The 21,647-nt window shown below is 43.7% G+C and overlaps 1 protein-coding gene across 2 annotated transcripts in view; it reads left to right on the forward strand.

Moving 5' to 3' along the window:
- SMAD3 (SMAD family member 3) overlaps window positions 1-21,647 on the forward strand; it is a 49,353-nt gene that overhangs the window by 9,384 nt on the left and 18,322 nt on the right. The window contains exons 2-4 of one of the 2 annotated variants that reach the window (XM_015811892.1): window positions 4,346-4,351; window positions 5,813-5,835; window positions 16,033-16,081. The exons of the other annotated variant lie outside the window; for it this stretch is intronic. Coding sequence (XP_015667378.1) covers window positions 4,346-4,351; window positions 5,813-5,835; window positions 16,033-16,081 — 78 coding nt within the window. The remainder of the gene's footprint in view (window positions 1-4,345; window positions 4,352-5,812; window positions 5,836-16,032; window positions 16,082-21,647) is intronic. 2 annotated transcript variants of the gene reach the window in all.

Genomic DNA, 21,647 nt, shown 5'->3' on the forward strand with positions numbered 1-21,647 from the left:
TATTATTATTATTATTATTATTATTATTATTATTATTATTATTATTATTATTATTATTATTTTGTTGTGATATTCTTTATGCCGTAGGTGCCATTGGGGAAAATGGGGTTACAGTGATGATAATAATAATAACAGCTTTGCTTGACTAGTAAGCAAAGGCTTGTGCAATACATTTTTCTCCAGAGGAATACAGCTGTGCCACATGTGGAACATGATGTGAAGCCAAGAAAGATGAAAATCAATTCCTTCCCCCTCACTATTGATGTATTTTCTGGACAAAATATATCCCATTTCCAGAAAGTTTTTTTGTCCACTTAAATTCCTAACTTTTTTTTTTAAGTATATGTTCTTTCTCTGCTTTCTGCGTGTGCTTTGCTATTCTGAGTTGCACGTTTTCCAGTTTGCCCGTCAAGTTAGATTTTTGGAAGTGGCCTTTATAATCTGAATTAATAATTTTCTGCTGCTTCTACTGGGGTTTGAAGCAACCTGCTTTTGACAGTTTGCTGGAAAGTCAGAAACAAAATAGATTCAGGAAAATCTCTTTCAGGCAATAATAGCGTGCTAAAGTTAGGAGCACTAAATCATATAAACACCCTGCGTATGCATAGTTTTAGCTTTTACTTTGGGTCATTCCTCTGTCTGGGAACCTGCATTGGGGCTGATCTGGAGATGACCGGTCAGCTGTTATGGTTTGTAAACGTTTTCCTACCTCGGTCGCTGTCCGATGTGTTTCCAGATTCAGATCGAAGCTCCCCGAATTCCAGGCTGTTGCAGCTTGAAGGCACCAGGCTGGGGAAAGCAACACACAAAGAGAACCAAACTGAACAGAATAACAGAGCTGAAAGGGACCTCGGAGGTCTTCTAGTCCAATCCCCTGCTTAAGCAGGAGATTCTATTCCAGTGGCTGTCCACTGGCTGTCCAGTCTTTTCTTAAAAGCCTAGTCCTTCTTTTCACTAGGCTATACATACCCAATTCCTGCAAAAGTCCTTCCTATGTTTTTAGCCTCCAGTCCCCTGATCATCTTTGTTGCTCTTCTCTGCACTCTTTCCAGAGTCTTAACATCTTTTTTTTTTATAATATGGTGATCAAAACTGGATGCAGTATTCTAAGTGTGGTCTTACTAAGGCTCTATAAAGTGGTATTAACACTTCATGTGATCTTGATTCAATCCCGCTGCACACGGCTGGCTCATGTTTAAGTGATTGTCCACTAGGACTCCAAGATCCCTCTCACAGTTTCTGCTATTGAACTTAATCTGTACTTGTATACTTGTTTTTTCTTGCCTTAGTGTAAAACCGTACTTTACATTGAATTTCATTTTTTGTAAGATAGGGCCCAGAAACTGGATTATTGGACAAGAAAGCATGCAAATGGTAGAACTGCACAGATCCCCAGAGTTTTGTTCCATCCTCACAATCCATGCATTGATGCTATGTATCATCTCCAGCGCGCGGCATCCCATTCCTGTGCCCTGGTTACCAGTACTTAGCAATACCATACTGCCCCACATCCTAAGACAACAAGCTCTCATTTGGCTGTGGTCAAGGATGCTGAATGCCAAGGCCCTCCCTAGTCACCAGGACAGTGCTCAGCCCGTCACAAGATTGAAACCCCAGAGGCCAGCTTGGAAAACAGCTACAGGCAATCCTCGACCACAGTTGAGCCCAACATTTCTATTGCTAAGCAAGACATCTGTTAAGTGAGTTTTAGCCCCATTTTATGACCTTTCGTGCCACAGTTGTTAAGTGAATCACTGCAGTTGTTAAGTTAGTAACATGGTAGTAAAGTGAATTTGCCTTCCCCGTTGACTTTCCCGGTCAGAAAGTCGCAAAAAACAATCACATGACCCCAGAATCCTGCAACCATCATAAATATGAGTCAGTTGCCAAGCATCTGAATTTTGATCATGTGACCAATGGGGATGCTGCAACGGTTGTAAGTGTGAAAAATGGTCATGAGTTACTTTTTTCAGTGCTGTTGTAATTTCGAACGGTCATTAAATGAACTGTTGTAAGTCGAGGACTGCCTGTATTCATTTAACCTCCACCAGTTTAAGCCTTAGAGCACCTGGAGAGAGGAAGGGTCCAGGGGGCCTTCTTGTGGCCTGACCCTTGGTGACCCCTCTGCCAAAACACCTGGTCTTGACCTGTTACTGGAAGAGGTGCCGCCTCTGCCCTGTATCAGCGGGGATGGAAAGATTCCCCTGGTCGCCACTGTGGTGCTGATATGCAAACTGTTAAACATATTGTGCAAGGCTGCCCATGACAACGTGCCTNTCAGCTGGAGAGCTGAACCGGACTCGGTTTTGAGGCCAACTGCCATGGCCCCATAGAGGTTTTACCCACAATTACGTGGACTGCGTATATGTATTTACTTCTCTCCTGGCATGTTCTCATCATACGCTAAATAATAAGTGCTACGTATCACGCAGACAGTCCTTGACTCACAACCTTTCTTCCAATGGCCATTCAGACTTCCGACAGTGCGGAAGACAGGGACTCCCCATTGATCCTCGCACCTGACCTTTACAGTATCCCCACCATCCCGTGAAAAAAAAAACTTGGGCGCAAGGCAAGCAATTATGTATTTAGGACAGGTGCAGTGTCCCAGGGTCATGGGACGGCCATTTGCCACCTTCCCAAGGGGCCTTCTGAAAGAAAGTCAATAGGGGAAGCGGAATTCACTGAACAACCACAGAAAAAAAAGATTGTAAAATGGGGCGGGACTCATTTGATGACCCATTGCTTAACTATAGAGATTCCAAAAACAATTGTCACGAGTCAAGGATTACCTGTGTTTTAACTGAATGAATGCAGACATACCAGGAATGGCGGCTGGAATTGGGGATGTCTAGTCTAGTGAAGAGAAGGACCAGGGGGTGACATGACAGCAGCCTTCCAATATCTCAGGGGCTGCCACAAAGAAGAGGGGGGTCAACTTGTTCTCCAAAGCACCTGAAGGCAGAACAAGAAGCAACGGATGGAAACTGATCAAGGAACTAAGGAAAAATTTTCTGACAGTGGAACAACCTGCCTCCAGAAGCTGTGAATGCTCCAACACTGGGAGTTTTTAAGAAGAGACTGGACAGCCATTTGTCTGAAATGGCATAGGGCAGGCATGTCAAACTCGCAACGTCATGTGACGTCGCATGACATATCGCAACTTTTCCCCCATTGCCGGCAATGGGGTGGGTGCGGTTTTGGCGTGATGCATCTGGCCCATGGGCCGGCAGTTTGACATGCCTGGTATAGGGTTTCCTGCCTGAGCAGGGGGTTGGACTACATGACCTCCAAGGTCCCTTCCAACTCTATTATTATTGTTATTACTATTATTATTATATTTAGTCAATTGAATATGCATGGTTTCTGTATTTAAATTACAATTTTTAATATATAGGTAGTCCTCAACTTACAACAGTTCATTTAATGACCAAAGTTACAACGGTACTGAAGAAAGTGACTTATGACCATTTTTCACACTTACGATCATTGCAGACACCCCCTGGTCACGTGATCAAAATTCAGACACTTGGCAACTGACTCATATTTGTGGCAATTTGCAGCGTCCCAGGGGGTCACGCGATCCCCTTTTGTGACCTTCTGCCAAGCAGAGTCAACGGGGAAGCCAGATTCACTTAACAACCGTGTTACTAACTGAACAACTGCGGTGATTCATTTAACAAATGCAGCAAGAAAGGTCATACAATGGGGGAAAACTTACTTAACAAATGTCTCTCTTACCAACAGAAATTTTAGCCTCAATTATGGTCGTAAGCCGAGGACTACCTGCATAATAATGGTGCTAGGTTTTATTTTGCTTGTCTAACCCTGAGCTCCTGCTACTCAGCTCCGCTCAGGACTAGCTTTCCATAAGCTCCAACGTGAAGTATTGAATGGCAGCCCTGTTTCCCGCCTCCTTCAGCCCCCCTGGATGTTCTTAGAGCCCTTTGAAACCTGAGACCCTCTAACTACTGTTCCCAGGGGAGGTTTGGCCCAAGGGGGATAATTATAGCTATGCAGGCCGTAGGTGTGGCTGGCTGGCCCTTTACGTACGGAGTTTGCATACATTTTTTTCTGAAGGAACCTCTAATTGAAAATGGGGGTGGGGGAGGGTGGGTGATTAACGGCTCCTGGAGCAAAAGGGGAGGCGGGTGCAAGAGTGCCAGTGGTTGGCTTTTATCTGAGGCTGGGCTCCCCCTGGATTGGCGGGAGCAGAGAGATTCAGATGGGGGTCTTCTCTCCCCTCATGCCGTTCTGGCGTTCGTTCGTGTGCCACTTCTCAGCTTTCGTGCCAGCAGCCCTTCCGTGCTTGTTGTCAACAAGGTTGTTTGCCAGAAGACGTGAGCACCTGGTGAGTCACCTTCCCACTCCCAAGCCCTGAGCCGCAAGCAGCAGTGAGGTGTGGCTCCAGGCAGGAGAAATTTCTGGATTGCAGGGCTTGTCGTCGTTCCGTCTCCCATACTTGGGTGTAAATCTTGCCTTTGCAGTTTGAAGAGTTTCTCCAGCGTTGTTTATGAAGTGAATCACTTTCTAATACCTCAGGACTTCTCACCAATAATGTGGGAAACGCTTAACAGGGGCTGAGTCAGTCGCTGCTGTTTCTGAATGTTCAGAGACTTTTTGAGTCACCCCCTCAGCCCTGATCTGAACCCTTGGGTGGAAACAGGCCCCTTCCAGTGGAAATGATCACAATGTTGGCAGAACGTGGATTGTTGCACGATAGTATAAAACTCCCCCAATGGCCTCTTGTCTGGAATTCAATCATGGAAAGGTGGTGTGGTGATATTTCTGAGGTCAGCCTCTTGTCATTTTATTTCTGGATTCCTGACCTGCTGTTGTAAACTATCCTGGTCCTTTGGGAAGATTTGGAGAAGAAAGGTGAATAAATCAACTTTGCTGGCCAGGGTAAAACTAAGAAATAAATTAGCTCAGGCTTGCTTTGCTTTCAAATGCTGGGCTGTGTTTTAAGCAACCTGGATCCAGATCCTGCCGGAACTGTGCATCGGACACTTTCTTGTCACAGCCAGTTTTGGATGAAATGAAATTGGAAAGAAGGGATGTCATGCGTTTGGTCCTGAATGTTGATGAAGAAACTCTCGTTGCTTTAGCAGTGTTTCTCGACTTTGGCAACTTTACGATGTGTGGACTTCAGCTCCCAGCCAGCATAGAATTCCCAGAATTCTGTGAGTTGAAATCCACACATCTTAAAGTTGCCAAGGTTGAGAAACACTGCTTTAAACTATTAACTCAAGTGGTAAGTCACATAATTAAAAAACAGCATTTTTAAACCCTCCCTTCCCTTTATAACTGGCATTCCAGGCCAGCAGTCAGATCTGCCATCACACCTGCTTCACTTTGATAGCAGCCTGCCATAAAATGTGGGGAATGGGGATAGGAGGATATTTGGGAAGGGGCATGACAGGACCCAGAAGTGCCAACCAGAGGCAACGGTTGAACGATCCAAGGATACAAGCCTATGAACAGAATGCAAACGCCCACCGAAGAGGCGCCAAATTGTGGAACTGTTATGAAAACACCCAATTTCAACCTTGTTGGACACCACCAAGAGGACCAATGGGGGAGGGTCTGAGAGAAGGGAAGATTACTGGGTTTACATGGGAAATCCTCAGATCTGGATTTGCTCCGCTGGAACCACTTGGCTTCAGTAAAAGTATACCTTTCACTACAAATGGAGTTGAGGATCTTTCTTTACGGAATGCCCCAGCAGGGACACGCTTGACACCAGCAATCCACCTCTTGAAAGGATGAAGGTTTCTTGCTGGGCCCGTATTTAATTTCCCTTCAATTCAAGTTCAGAAGATTGGGGGCTGCTGAGTCTCGTCTCCTGCATTGCCTTCTGATGGTGGCCTTGGCTTGTGGTGAGATTTGGCAGCCACTTCTGATTGAGAACAACAAAAACTGTTACCCTCCGGGTGGGAGACCTTAGAGAGCAGAAGGTTGCCTCGCGTGATCTTTTCCTAGCTAAATGTGGGGCTGAAGGATATTCTGTCTTCAGAGCAGAGATACACTTGCCTGGACAAGCTCGCTGTGCTCCGTAATCATATGGAGCAGCTCACAGAGGTCCTCGCTACTTGAGCTTAGGCAACACGGCATCCCAGATGGTAATTACTTGACAGTCACACTTTGCAGGTGATTCGCCAAGAAAAACCATTTAAAAATGTAGGTAAGAGACTCGTCCTGACTGCATCAGTTGTCCTGGAGCAACACCCTCCCCCTGCGCAAACAAAAGGCAATTTGGAGGAGAAGGTGGCCAGGTTATTATCCCTGGGAGCGCATGAGTGGACGTGGGCGTGTGACCTTACAGCAGACTTGCCCAGGTCAGAAATTGTAGAATTGGAGGGTCATCAGTGGGGTGGTCAGGTTTGTTGGTCAGGGCTAAGAGATTTCCAGGTCTCTTAATCAGTCAGCATTTTACCAGATAGCAAATCTGGAGTGGAAAAGAAGTACAGGTAGTCCTCAACTTATGACCAACATTGAGCCCAACGTTTCTGCTGCTAAGTGAAACATTTGTTAAGTGAGTTTTACAACCTTTCTTGCCACAGTCGTTAAGTGAATCACTGCAGTTAAGTTAGTCACATGGTTGTTAAGTGAATCTAAGGAGAAATTTTCTAACCGATAGAACAATTAACCAGTGGAACCACCTGCCTCCAGAAATTATGAATGCTCCAACACAGGAAGTTTTTAAGAAGGGACTGGACAACCATTTGCTGAAATGGTATAGGGTTTCCTGCCTGAGCAGGGGGTTATAGAACAGAGGTCTCCAATATTTTTGATTTGGCGGGCCAGAAAGGGAGGCAGGCACTGCTACGTGCACGGATGTGCACAAATGGGCCGCATGCTAGCGCATGCATACATGCAAACGGGGCTGCACAGGCACGAGTACTGCAAATGGGGTGGCGCTAATGCTAGCAGGATGCTATGTGCGGCACTAGTGCCGGTGGGACGCTTGGAGTGGGACAGCGCGAGCACCGGCGGGATGCTCAGGGCAGCACTAGTGCTGGTGGGACGCTCGGGGTGGGGTGGCGCTAGTACCGGCGGGATGTTCAGGGTGGCGCTAGCGTGAGTGTGGGGGGGTGAGTGCACGTCTGTGTGCGTGTGCACTGGCCATCCCTTCACACAGCCCGGTAGTGGGCTGCAGCCCACAGGTTGGGGACCCCTGGACTAGAAGACCTCCAAGGTCCCTTCCAACTCTATTATTATTATTATTATTTGCATAATCAAAAGCCTAGTTTTTAAGCTGTGCTTTTTCAGTTGCCCAGTTTAAAATATGTGGACTTTTAGCTTCCAGAATTCTCCAGGCAACCAGCGACCAAAATGGTGGTTGAAAAACACCAGTTTAAAGTAGAGTGATTGGAGATAGATCAGATTTACAGTATTCATATTTAGTATTTCCTGAGGAGTGTTTGGATTTGTGCCACTGCTGAGATTGGATTTTGGAGGGAGGTTTCTTCTGTTCCAGCCACGTGAGGAGATAGAGCAGAGGAGGCTTTGTGGCCAAGGAAAATTGGCCACAAAGAGACCAGGAAGATGTGGAAGTTTCCTCAACTCTATGTTTGCCCTTAAAAAGAAAGGGAGAGGCCTCACCCACCAGCAGCTTCCTGCCTCCTTGCCTAACGCCAATGCCACGTCTCTCTCAGTGCTCCGCACGATCGTGGCGGGTGCCCAAATGGGCCTCCAGTCCTTTTCTTCTGAAACTTCCCTATCGACAATGAACGTGGCTGGGCAGAGGCCATCTTGTTTAAACAGGTAAATATGATTCAACAGATTTTGGGCCCTTCATGGCAGAATTTACATAATACGCTCGACTCTCAACCAAATGAATGAAGCACAGTTGCTACGTCCACAGAAACAGCTAGGCTCAAACAAACAAACCATGTTTAGTCTAGCATATGGCCACAGATTCCTAAGACAATAGCTGAGTCCTACAATCCTTTTAAGTCTCAGACTACACAACTCTGTTTTAGCCTAATCTAAAGGAGGCCCGCCCTACAAGCAATTAATAGCATATATTTGGAGTGCCCAATTTAATTGTTGACTTAAGAGCTAACATACTTTGCGTGGTTTGCTTAACATGGGTTTCCTTGTTTTGGGAGGATGAGAAGAGTCCCTTGTGGCTCGTGATGAGCAAGGTCCGAGAAAGTGTCATGCTCAGTTTGAGTGGCATTGCGCAGTGTGATTTGTGCCCCCAAAATGCATTTCTCTGAATTTTGCTTACAAAGAGAAAACAGCTACAGGTAGTCTTCGACGTACGACCAGAATTTCTGTTGCTATTCAAGACAGTTAAGTGAATTTTGCTCCGTTTTATGACCTTTCTTGACACTGTTGTTAAGTGAATCAGTGCAGTTGTTAAGTTATTAGCATGCTTGTTAAGTGAATCCAGCTTTTCCATTGACTTTACTTGTCAGAAGGTCATAAAAGATGATCACGTGAACCTGGGACACAGCAACCGTCATAAATATGAGCCGGTTGCCAAGCAACCAAATTTTGATCACATGACCGTGGGATGCTGCAAGGGTCATAAGTGTGAAAATGGTCATAAGTCACTTTTTTCAGTGCTGTCATAATTTCGAACGGTCACTAAAAGAAAGGTAAGTCAAGGACTACCTATAAATGAATGGTGTTTTTTACACACACATACACAGATATGTATTGGAAAATATTTGAGGGTTCCCCCCCCCCCCGGGGAGGCAGCCCTGTGGTGGGGACAGCGAGAGTTCCCTCTCAAAATCCCAGCAGAGGCTTTTGGCTGCCAAGACGGGCCTGTTTCTGCTCTGTTTATTCGTTGGTTTCCTTCCGGGGCTTGTGAAGCTTTCCCCCCCCCCCCCCCGTTTTGTAATCAGTGTGGTGGGCGAGGCGGTTTGTGCTTGTCGTAGAGGGAGGCCACAAAGTCTTCTGGGGTTGTTGTCTGTTGAATAAAGCCAGGAAAGGCAGCTGGGCTGGTTGGAGGGCAGGACCCCCGGGGGCAGCTCTGCGGCCTGCTCTGCTTGCTTTCTTGGGTGGAGCAAGGGAGGAACCCCCCCCCCCCCAATTTTTCATCACCTTGGCGATCCTGGAGAAATGCTGGAGAGAAAAATGTACATGGAGTCCTCAACTTAAAACCACAATTGAACTCAAAATTTGTATGGCTAAGTGAGACAGTTGTTAAGTGAGTTTTGCCCCATCTTACGGCCTTACCACAGTTGTTAAATGAATCACTGCAGTTGTCAAGTTAGTAACCTGGTTGTTAAGTGAACCTGGCTTCCCCACTGACTTCGCTTGTCAGAAGGTCGCAAAGAGTGATCACGTGACACCCCCCCAGGGGATGCTGCAACCGTCATAAATATAAGCCAGTTGCCAAGCGTCCGAAATTTGATCGTGACCATGGGGATGCTGCAACGGTCGTAAATATGAAAAACGGTGATAAGTCACTTTTTCAGTGCCATTATAACTTTGAATGGTCACTAAATGAATTTGTTGTAAGTCAAAGACTACCAGTACAACTTTTTCAGCTGGCAAGAGTTAGGGCGGTTTTAACTGGGGATCTTGACCAATCTCTTGCCGATTATTTTTAATATTAGCACGAGGGGCTACATGAAATCAGTGAGGGATAACACCCCGCACTAGGACCAAGGATCGAGCCATTTCTAAGTGAGGGCAAAGTTTAAAATCAGGCAGCCCTCAAGTTATGACTGGTCAGTTAGCGACTGTTTGAAGTCACAACAGACCCTTAGAGAAAATATAAAAACAGGAAATAAAAAACAGAAAAAAAGGAATAAGAGGTTAGGATACAAATGAATAAACAAGGGATTTAGAAATATTATAAAAACTATACTTTGCCACTTGATTGTGAATAATTGAATACATTATTCAGTTATAAATCTGAAAATCAATATTAAGATTTAAGCATTGCATGAATATCAATGTTCAGCATTCTTCTCCCCCTCTTGCAGGTAGAGAGTCCAGTTTTTTGGATCAACCAAATACTTAAGTTGCTGTATGCAACGAAATTTCATTTTAATGTATGCTGATTAGTGACAATAAAGTTGTTATTCTGTTCTATTCTAATACTAGAATATTAACCATAAAATGAAATTGGGAAGTGCAATAAATCTGCCATGCTATTAAAAGTTTATTCTAATTCAAGAAGTCCTATAAAATTAAAACAGATTTAATGCAAGGAAAAACTCAAATTTGTCAGATTTGAGGTTATTCTACACATTGAAGCATAAATTAGTATTCTTCCTTCCATAGAAGGGATCAAACAAAGCTTCCAGTAATGGGGGATATACAGCAGTTAGCACATACAAAGTTAATCCAGTACACTTTGTAGGAATATATGGTGAATTAAGTTTAGTAAAAATAAAATTTACTTTCATTTAAATAAGGCATATAAAAAACAAACCACATTATAACATATAATAAAATATATGGTTAATCAAGTTTAGCTGGCCTACAAGGTCCCTTCCAACTCTGTTATTCTATTCTAATAAACATATTGCAGTTGTAAGGAAAATTCAACTTTTAACATCTGTTTCATTCTAGTATGAATTATTTTCCAGTGATCTTTCAATATCATTGAGCATAACATCATTGCCCTCAGATATGAAAGAATTGTCTTTATATCTCCAATCATTTTTTAAAAACGAACTATACCATTTTAGTTGTCAGGACTGCACCACTAAATCCAAACATGTCAATTTTTTAAGCATAATATTGATGTAAATATTCATTTTAAAGAATATTTTAAATGAAATTCCATTGAAATTCTCTTTTTGTATATCTATTATTGTACCTAAATATTACATCCATTTAATCATGCAATCTTTGATTTGTCCTGTTTGAGTTGTGCTTTGATCAATACTTTATAAATAAGGCCCAGCAGACATGCCCCTGGCTTACATATTAAAAGATGTTGAAGTTTAGTGATTTTGTGCTTCCTCTTGTTTCTGCAGTCCTTTTAATACTCTCCATTTAATACTCTCTATTTGAAGATATTGAAAGTCAAATGAACTAAGTCATTATAGATTCAAGATCTCAAAAGAGTTTATTATCTTTTAAGATAATAAAAGATTTGATAATGTCTTCTTGATAATCACATCTTTAGGTTTAAACCAGGCATGTCAAACGTCACGCAACGTATCGGGCCGGTTTTGCCATTGCCGGCAATGGGGTGGGCGTGGCTTCCACGTGACGTGTCTGGCCCACGGGCCGGCAGTTTGACACCCCTGGTTTAAACCAATTATTATCTTTCCATTAAGTGAATTTTTTTGTGTATTCCTCTTCATAAAAATAAACATTTAACTGAAGTAAGGGAAGAATAAACCTGGGATTGTCACAAGCAAAGTGATCTGATGTAGCCCTTCACTTCTTCCTCCCCTGCTCCCTTCCAAAGGTGTTTAGTCTATTGTAATCCCCAACCTACTTTTGGAGATGCCAGATTGGCATAGACTACGGTGGTACCTCAATTTTCACAAAGATCTGATGAAGATGTTACCTAGTTTGGGTAATGAAACGCCTGCAAGAAAACAAGCAAGTTCAGAGAGCACCAAGGACCCCTCACCACAAAGATCTCTTGGAAAAGTTCACTGTAGCATAAACTTAGTTTCCTTCCGTCGCAACTCTCCGGATTAGACACTGTCAATCACACCCTGCTTGACCAACATTTTACTCAAGGACATCCACAAGTCTAGAAGGCCCCACATTGGAAAACATGACCTAACTAGTCTAGGCCAAAATCATGCAGGCACATCTGTGTGCCTTTCATGTTTTGTTTCATATTAAGTCATGCTTCCTCTTTCTAATTTAAGATTCCATTACCAATCATTAGATTCGAAATTGTTCTTTTGCTTACTTGGTAGAAAGGGTGCTAAATATAAAATTTCTATACATTTGAGAGCTTCAGAGCTCTTCTCTCTGTCCGATAGCTAACTGCACATACTGTGCACATTTTTTAAAACATCAAAACTCATTTGGGCAATAGCTGGATTTTGTAAACGGTGTGAATGAACCAAATCCACATTGATGAAGTAATTTTGCACTAGGGACTGAGAGGGGCTTCTGAGCTTCTAGCATGGGTGGCTCAGGAATTCTGGGAGTTGAAGTCCACATGTCATAAAGGGGCCGTAGTTCCCCACCCCTGTTCTAGCAGATAGTTGGGGAAGATTGTGAAGGGGGGGGGAGAGGAGCTTAGATTGTCTGGTGATGGGGAACACCCCGCAGACAGTCATCTGTGTTCTGTCCATGCCAGCAGAAAAAGTGATGGTCCTTTCAAAAGGGTGATGTCGGGACTTTCCAGATGTGGATTGATAGTTTGTATGTCTAAACATTGGCTTGTTAGCAATAAATGAAGATAAGCTCTATGGCTGAATGTGTACTTAATAAATTTAAGATAAGAATAGTTTATAAATGGACACTGGGCAGTTAATACTACAGAGTCTGGAATGGAAGTCCCTGATTAGATCATAGTTGAAATTCTGGCCAAAAGTTTCAAGCAGACATTCCTGCATGTTGGTGCTACCGAACAATTGCATCGTCCCAGCCGTGTCTGATGGAATGGTGGAGCAGCCGCCAGCGCACATGGTCATTGAAATCATGAAGCCCGTTGTCTCAAAGGTGCTTCCAAAGGCAACTGGGTTGTTTTTTCCCTTCTTCCTGAATGAGAAAACGTTTTGCTTCACACCTGGAATAATGCATCCAGTTTTGGTCACCACATTACAAAAAAGATGTTGAGACTTTGGAAAAAGTGCAAAGAAGCGCAACTAAGACGATTAAAGACATAGAAAATAAAACATATGAAGAATGGTTACAGGAATTGGGTATGGCCCGTGTAGACAAAAGAAGGACTAGGGGTGACATGCTAGCAGTGTTCCAATATTTGAGGAGCTGCAACAAAGAGGAGGGGTTCAATCTATTTTCCAAAGCACCAGAAGGCAGGACAAGAAACAATGGATGGAAACTAATCGAGAGAAGCAACCTGGAATTAAGGAGAAACTTCCTAACAGTGAGGACAATTAACCAGTGGAACAGCTTGCCGTCAGAAGTTGTGGGTGCTTCGTCACTGGGGGCTTTTAAGAAGAGACTGGACAGCCACTTGTCTGGAATGGTATAGGGTCTCCTGCTTGAGCAGGGGGTTGGACTAGAAGACCTCCAAGGTCCCTTCGAGCTCTATTCTGAACTGAAATTGAAATTCTCATCCAAGAAGCTTCATCAAGTCTGATGGTGGTGGTGGGATGTTAGCAGACGTTCTGATAGGATGGTGGGGCGTATGGAAGGATTGTTTTGCAGTCCTCTGGTCATTAGCACTCTCCCTGAGAGCTTTTGAGGCCACTTGGGGGGTATATCTGTGCCCTTGGGGTCACCTGAATCAGGATGCAATAGGTTGTGGAATCTTGTTGGAACTGCTGCAAGGGCTGCATTGTAAACTGGAGATAGGTGGTGTCTTATTCCTCCTCCTCTGTTGAGGGAGGAGTGTTCAGTTCTAACATGGATAGATTGTTTTACCCCTCTTTCAAACCAATCCTCTTCTCTATCCAAAACACGGATAATTCTTCCCAGTTCTTACTCAGTGGCAAAGCTGAGGGGGTGGTCTTGAACTTCTCCCTTTGCCTTAACAGGAGGTGGGGGTAGAAATACCCTTTGGATTCCGGTTCAGTGCAGGACGCTGATTGAGTCATTTCAAACTAGAGAGCCACAGGAGAGTCTGCAGTAGGAAACTAGTAAACACGTGATGTTGGAAAGAAGTGTGAGTGAGCTCTAATTTGGCAGGCTTCTAAAATCTTCTGCCGCATGTTGCGCTTCGGTTTGTACCATATATGGAGAGTGAAAGTGGAAAAGCCCAACTGATAAGTCATCTGATTCCACAATGGATCTTTCTAGGCCAAGAGTAGGCAACTATGGCTCCTTTACGACCTGTGGACTTCAGCTCCCAGGATTCCTGAGCCAGCATAGCTGGGAGCTGAAGTCCACAGGTCGTGAAGGAGCCATAGTTGCCCATCCCTGGCTTAGGCTGTCTTTTTTAGTTGGAGGAAGGGGAGGGAGACACAAAAAAGGAGTCAAGGCCAACAATGTCCTTCTCTCCCCCTCTGAGCATTGGGCAACCTCTCTCGAGTCCTCGACTAGCAAGAACATCTACTGCTAATGAGTAATGGCATAACAAACTTTATTAAGGTGGTGTCCTCCAAATGGGCTAGGATGCCGTCACCTCTGGTTGTACTGGCTGGCATTCCTGGGCTCTGGGTGGCAGAGAGTTGGGGAGAGGGAATCCACAATTTAATAGGACACACCATGTGAGAGACAGAGATACAGGAAACGCCATTTCCCCACCAAGGGTCACGATCCACCCATGGATTCTGATTATCTAGTTTGTTTTTAGCAAATAATGTGACTTTAGCTGCTCCATTTGTGAACCATAGAATCATAAAGTTGAAAGGAATCTTGAAGGTCACTGAGTCCAACCGTTGCTCAGTGCAAATCTACTCAAGCGTTTAGGACAAAAGGCCGTCCAGTGTCTGTTTGAAAACTTCCAGCAAAGGGGCAGCAATTTGCTGGCAACTTGTATAGTCAGGAAGTTCCCTTTGATGTCTTTACACCATCCCAATCAAATGGTCATCCAGTCTATTTTTGAAGACCTCCAGTGATGGAGCATCCACAATTCCAACAGATTAGGTAGGTTAGGCCTATCTCGTTCCCTCAATTGTTCATCGTATGATTCAGACCCTTTATTATCTTTGCTGCTCCTCTCGGCACCCTTTCTAGGCTTTTAGCATTTCCTTCTTGTATCATGGTTCCATGGAATACTGCACAGTATTAGAAGGGTACGTAGTATTCCAGGTGTGGCCTCACTAGTACAGTACAGGTAGTCCTTGACTTATGATCACAATTGAGCCCAAAATTTCTGTTGCTAACAAGACACTTGTTAAGTGAGTTTTGCCCCATTTTACGAAATTTCTTGCCACAGTTACAGTAAGTGAACCGCTTAACACTTGCTAACTTAGCAACATGGTTGTTAAGTGAATCTGGCTTCCCCATTGATTTTGCTTGTCAGAAGGTTACAAAAAGCAATCACATGACCCCGGGACACCTGTGACTGTCATAAATATGAACCAGTTGCCAAGTATCTGAATTTTGATCACATGACCCTGGGGATACTGCAGTGGCCATAAGTGTGAAAAATGCTCATCAGTCACTCTTTTCAGTGCCATTGTAACTTTGAACGGTCACTAAATAAACTGTTGTAAGTCGAGGACGGTCTGTATAGAGTGATACTGTCACGTCCCGTGATCGTGACACAGCCTAGGACTGCATTAGCCTCTTTGGCTGCTGCTGCGCATGGCTGGCTCATACGTGAGTGGTGGTGCCCTCGGGCTCCAAGATCCCTCTCACAGTTGCTGCTCTTGAGCCTGGTACTACCTATTCTATCCCTGTGTGTTTTGTTTTTCCTGCCTAAGTGCTAGTCTTTTCCTGCCTAAGTTCTAGTCTTCTGGGCAATGGGAATCGAACCCACACCTTCTTCCTAGAGGGCAACTAAAAGCTTGCTATCAAGCAGGGGTGCCTGCTGCTGACAAAGGTTTAAAAGGATATTCCAAGCTAACCTTTGCTTTCTTTTCTGCTGTCTTGGAGGCAGAAAGAGGAGAGGAGAACTCCCACACATGCATCCAGTCAGTCAGGTTTTTGAAAACTCTGTTCTGAGCAACTTCAAAGTTTCCCAGGCTCCCATCACATCCCTGGCTGTTTTTGTGCCTGCTTGTCCAACAATCTTAGTAGCTTCAAAATTGAATGTGTGTCCTTGTTCATTGCAGTGTGAAGCTACCAATGAGTTTGGGTCTCCTCCTCTGACTGGCCGCTTGTGTTCTTGCAATCTGGCGGTTAGCTTCCTCCCTCCCTGTCCTGGAATGTTTAGTTTTTAAAAAAAGAAGGCAAAGGGGAGACATGATGGCAAATGCTTGAAGGGATAGTGCCCAGGAGTGAGACAAGGACCCACAAGCGAAAGCTTTGCAGAGAGAGATCCAGCCTAGAAATGAGAAATGTTCTGAGCATCGGATCTCTTATGCACTGGACTAGCCAGCCTCCTGGAGGAGACACGGTGGCTCTGTCAGTGGAGGCTTTCAAACCAACCAAGACTGGGAAGCCACCGGTCTAGAATAGCCTGAGGATTTTTGTTGTGGGCAGACAAGAAGATCTCCAACATACAATTGACTCCTTCCAATCTGTGATTTTATGGAGCAGATGGAAAGCAAAGCCATTTTTGTTAGAGGACAGTTACTAGAAAAAAAACAGGATATCAGAGTTGGAAGGGACCTTGGAGGTCTTCTAGTCCAACCCCCTGCTCAAGCAGGGAACCCTATACCATATGAGAAAAGTGGCTGTCCAGTCTCTTCTTAAAAGACTTCAGTGATGGAGCACCTACAACGTCTGGAGGCAAAAGCCGTTCACTGGTTGATTTTTCTCCTTAGTTCTAGGCTGGATCTCTCCTTGATTAGTTTCCATCCATTGCTTCTTCTCTTGCCTTCTGGTGCTTAATTCGAATTATTTTTACATACCAGGAGTGCCAACTCAAGAAGTTGGTGGTCACTTGCATCTTCTCAAAACTCATTGTGAGATGCAAGTAGATTCAGTGAAATGGAGCAGGGGGAATAGTTGGCGGTTTCAGAGGAAGTGAGAAGTGGGTTTTCTGTGTAACCAAGAACATCAATGATGGGGAAAGAGATTTAACTACACAGACCTGTTTGGTTCTTGCTTTTTTTAAGCACCATCTTCTTGATTTAGAAACTGTAGTTGCCTTTTCATCATGCTTACCTAAGAACAGTGGTTGGAAAAAAATGATTTTTATTATACAATGCACTAAGGAAGTACATTATAATCAAATAAATACTGATAGTTTTTTTCTATATAGGTATATGTAGTCCTCGGCTTGTAAGCAGTTGGGATCAGAACTTCCATTGCTAAATGATGCAGTCATTAAGTTAGTCCTGCTGGATTTTATAATCTTTTTTGCTATGTTGTTCAGCTAATCACACAGTCATTAAGCAAATCTTAATATATTTAATATATTAATATTAACACACACACATGCACACAAAAACACACAAACACATATATAAGAATAATAAGAATAGAATAGAGCTGGAAGGGACCTTGGAGTTCTTCTAGTCCAGCCTCCTGCTCAAGCAGGAGATCCTATACCATCTCAGACAAGTGACTGTCCAGTCTCTTCTTAAAAACCTCCAGGGATGGAGCGCCCACAACTTCTGGAGGCAAGCTGTTCCACTGGTTAATTGTCCTCACTGTCAGGAAGTTTCTGCTTAATTCCAGGTTGCTTCTCTCTTTGATCAGTTTCCAACCATTGTTTCTCCAGTTTTCTGGTGTTTTAGAAATAACGTGACTCCCTCTTCTTTGTGGCAGCCCCTCAAATACTGGAACACTGCTATCATGTCTCCCCTATTTCTTCTTTTCTTTAGACTAGTCAGACCCAAGTCCTGCAGCTGTTCTTCGTATGTTTTAGTCTCCAGGCCTTTGATCATCTTAGTTGCTCTTCTCTGATTTTTTTCCAAACTCTCAACATCTTTTTTGTGATATGGTGACCAAAATCGGCTGCAGTATTGCAGGTGTGGTCTTACTAGGGTTTTATAAAGTGGTACTAATACCTCGTGTGATCTTGTTTCTATGCCTGTGTTTATACAACACAGGATTGTATTAGCTTTTTTGGCTGCTGCTGCACACTGCTGGCTCGTTGTCAAGTGATCGTCCACTAGGACTCCAAGGTCCCTCTCACAGTTGCTGTTTTTGAGCCAGGTCTCGCCTAATCTGCACCTTTGATTTTTCCTGCCTAAATGTAAAACTTTGCTTTTCTCCACACTGAAACTCATTTTGTTGGATAGGGCGCATTGTTCAAGTTTGTTAATATCTTTTTGGATCTTGAGTTTGTCTTCTGGGGTGTTGGATAATCTTGCCAGTTTAGAATCATCTGCAAATTTGATGAGTTCCCCTTCAATTCCCTCATCTAAGTCATTTTATATTATAAATATATTATATTAAGTTTAATAAATTAATCTTAATATACAGTACTTAAGATACTGCATTCAATTTTGGTCAGTATAATATAAAAATATAAAAAAGATGTTGAGAATTCTAGAAAGAGCAACAAAGATGATTAAGGGCTGGAGGCTAAAATATACAAGGAACAATTGCAGGAATTGGGTATGTCTAGTCCAGTGAAAAGTAGGACTAGGAGTGACGTGAAAGCACTGTTCCAATATCTGAGCGGCTGCCACAGACAAGAGGGGGTCCACCTGCTCTCCAAAGCACCAGAGGGCAGGACAAGGAAGCAACGGAGGGAAACTGATGGAGGAGAGATGCAGCCTTAGAACTAAGGAGAAATTCCCTGACAGTGAGAACAATCAACCAGTGGAACGGCTTTGCCACCGGAAATCGTGGGCGCTCCATCACTGGAGACTTTTAAGAAAAGACTGTCCAGGATGGCGTAGGATCTCCTGCTTGAGCAGGGGGTTGCACTAGAAGACCTCCAATGCCCATTCCAACTCTGTTGTTCTGTTATCTGGATTCCCCCCCCCCGACTTTGCTTTGGAACCCCCTCAGGACACTGCAGCGGTCATAAGAGCAAAGACCGGTTGTAAAACACTTTTTTTTTCCAGCACCATAACTTCAAATAGTGTTTAAACAAATGGTTGTATGTTGAGGGCTACTTGTATGTATATTTATGACAAAAAGAAATTCTGTTAACTCCAAGTTATGGCTTCATTTTTCCTTTCCTCCATTGTATTCCATTTATGTGTGGAGTAAATACATGGTTGTGTTGTTGCTGGAATTTTGACCTTGAAAGAAGGGAGGGTGCTAATAGCCAGCAGGAGATTCTCTGGACCAGATGGAGCCCGTTTGAAGTATTTTGGGTGTTCTCTGAGAAGAACGAAAGTTTAAAACAATTTGGCCATGGAGTGACATTCACTTCTTCCCATCATGCTGGAACTTAGTTTGCGTAAATTGTGAATCACAGGATGGAGCATTGTTTTAATGAGTGAATAAATAGCAAGAGTGTTAGATGTTTAAAATGTTTTACATTCTCTTGTGCCTTGGGTATAAAGGCCAAATGAACTTGGTGTCCGTAGATTTCACTTCTAACTTTTTATATGTCCTCTTAAATTTGTGTAGGACTCAGCTTGCTTTTTACCGCTTTTAATCACAAAGAACCTATGGCATCCTGTTTAGGTCTAGATGCACTAGTTGTGCATGAACTGAAGGCTAAAACATATGAAGAACGGTTGCAGGAATTGGGTATGACTAATCTAGTGAAAAGGAGGATCAGGGGTGACATCATAGCAAGGTTCCACTATCTGAGGGGCTGCCACAAAGAAGAGGGGGGGGTCAACCTATTCTCCAGAGGACCCGAAGGTAGAAAAAGAAGCAATGGATGGAAACTAAACAAGGAGAGAAGCATCCCAGAACTAAGAAGTAATTTCCTGACAGTGACAACAATTAACCAATGGAATGGCCTACCTTCAGAAGTTGTGGGTGCCCCCAAACTGGAAGTTTTTAAGAAGAGATTGGACAGCCATCTGTCTGAAATGATATAGGGTTTCCTGCTTGAGCAGGGGGTTGGACTAGAAGATCTCAAAGGTCCCTTCCAACTTTGTTATTCTGCTACTGTATTTGGCCAAATGGTCTGCATTCGACTGATATAGTGGAAACATCAGTTCCCAATTATTTTGGGGAAGATCTTGATCTCCATAAAAGATGCCTCTGTGTGTGTGGGAGACAGAGTGAGCCACAAGTAGAAACATGCTCTCCCGAGATCTTCCAGCCTGTTCCTGGTTACACACGTGATCTACGATTCTGCTCTGTTTGTCCCAATAGTCAAGCTAGAGTATGATACGGGGAGGATCAGGCTTGTTAATGAAAATGCAATTTACAAAAGAGGCGCGAACAGTTTCTGGGTCTCTCTTCCTTTGCAGGATCCAATCTAGGTCGGTCGCCCGGATCAGAGCAACAGCAACAGCCTTAGGCTCCTGTACCACTTCACAGTGCTTTACAGCCCTCTCTAAGCGGTTTACAGAGTCAGCCTATCTGTTGCCACCAATTTTCAGTGCTGAAAATAATAATGTTTTTAGAAATTTTACTACTGTCCTGGAAAAAAACGGGTGTTCTGGGAGGAGAGTGCAAATCCTCCGTTTCTCTGCCTTGTGCCAGAGAGAGTGGCTGTTGCACGGAAGGGCCTCGCTCAGATCTTTACCCTCAAGATGTTCTCTCTCTTTGGAGCTGGGCTTTTTATCTCTTGCTGGGTGCTGAGTCATAATTAAGGAAGCTGGAGCTATAAAACTCACCCACTTCTCTTTTCCGGTGTCCTTTTCACCTTTATTTTCGCTCCCCCCTCAAAATGCCTGATTTCCAGAGGCAAAACTTCTCCATCTTTTCCTTCTGGAAACTCCAGATTGCTGCTTGGCTGATGGGGAGGGAGTTTTTTGGGTCATCAGGTGCATCTGCAGAAAGCGTATGATGAGGCATGTGGTCACTGGGCAGGAAATTATTCATCCCACACTCCCTTATTAGTGAAAACTGGAGGCTGGAGAAATGCAAACGGAACTGGCTTAGTGCTCTAATAAAGTGCTTTTATGGAGGAAATGGAGAAGACTGTATTTTGCTGTCTTACTGGGGAGTTTAGTCTTGCTTTCCTCCTCCCTTACTGCTTTTCCATATTTTTGAAAACAAAAGAGGCAAGTAGAAAGTCTCTAGGGAGAAAAATTGGGGGGAAAGTTGTGGACCTTGCCCTAATTTTAAGGCTGCCTTGAAATACTAGTGAAACTCTGCTCACCCATGCTTCTGTTTGGTGTTTTATTAAAGTTTATTATAAGATAAAAATAAAAAAGACACAAGTTGGAAAGCTGAGAGAAAGAAGAAGGAAGGATGCAAAGAGAAGAAAACAAAAGAGAGAGAAAGAAGAGAAAGAAACATCCACCTTTTTTCGGTGAAGTAAAATACAAAGAAAGAATCACAACCTCAACTTTTTGATTCGCATTTCTACTATTTCAAGCCATTTCTATAACAACATAGTCATTCTAATCGTCAAAACCTAAAATCAAAGTTTCATTTTTTCAATTTCAAACAAAAAGTTCAGAAGTGGTTTCCAAATGGAAACAAAACTAGATGGGTTCTTCTCTTTTAATTAAAATGGTTTTGCCATCTCTGCCAACCCCATCACTTTTGCCATCCATTCTTTCATTGTAGGACCTCGGCCCCTGTTTGGTGTTGCAGTACATGAGTAACAGAATAACAGAGTCAGAAGGGACTTTGGAGATCTTCTAGTCCAACCCCCTGCAGAAGCAGGATATCTCTTGGATCAAGAAGGTGGCATCCAGTTGCTAAGGAAGCTATTTCATAAAATAGCCCGAGACCAAGGCTTATATTAGGGACACTGCCTGGTTGGCTTGGACTTCTGTCTCTGGAAACTGGTAGACCCTTGTTACTTCCCAGTTTGCCCCCAAGGAACCCTCTCCCTCTGTCTGTCATCTGTCTCTCTCTGTCTCTCTCCCCCTCTCTCTTCCCCCCCCCAACTACCTACTGTACCTACCTACCATTCAGCCCATGCCTCTTGAAGAACAGTCCACTATAACCACACGAGCTCCATCTTGCATGGCAGG

The sequence above is a fragment of the Protobothrops mucrosquamatus genome, unplaced genomic scaffold, assembly GCF_001527695.2.
Source record: "Protobothrops mucrosquamatus isolate PMUCROS unplaced genomic scaffold, P.Mucros_1.0 scaffold56, whole genome shotgun sequence".
NCBI classification, from domain to species: domain Eukaryota; kingdom Metazoa; phylum Chordata; class Lepidosauria; order Squamata; family Viperidae; genus Protobothrops; species Protobothrops mucrosquamatus.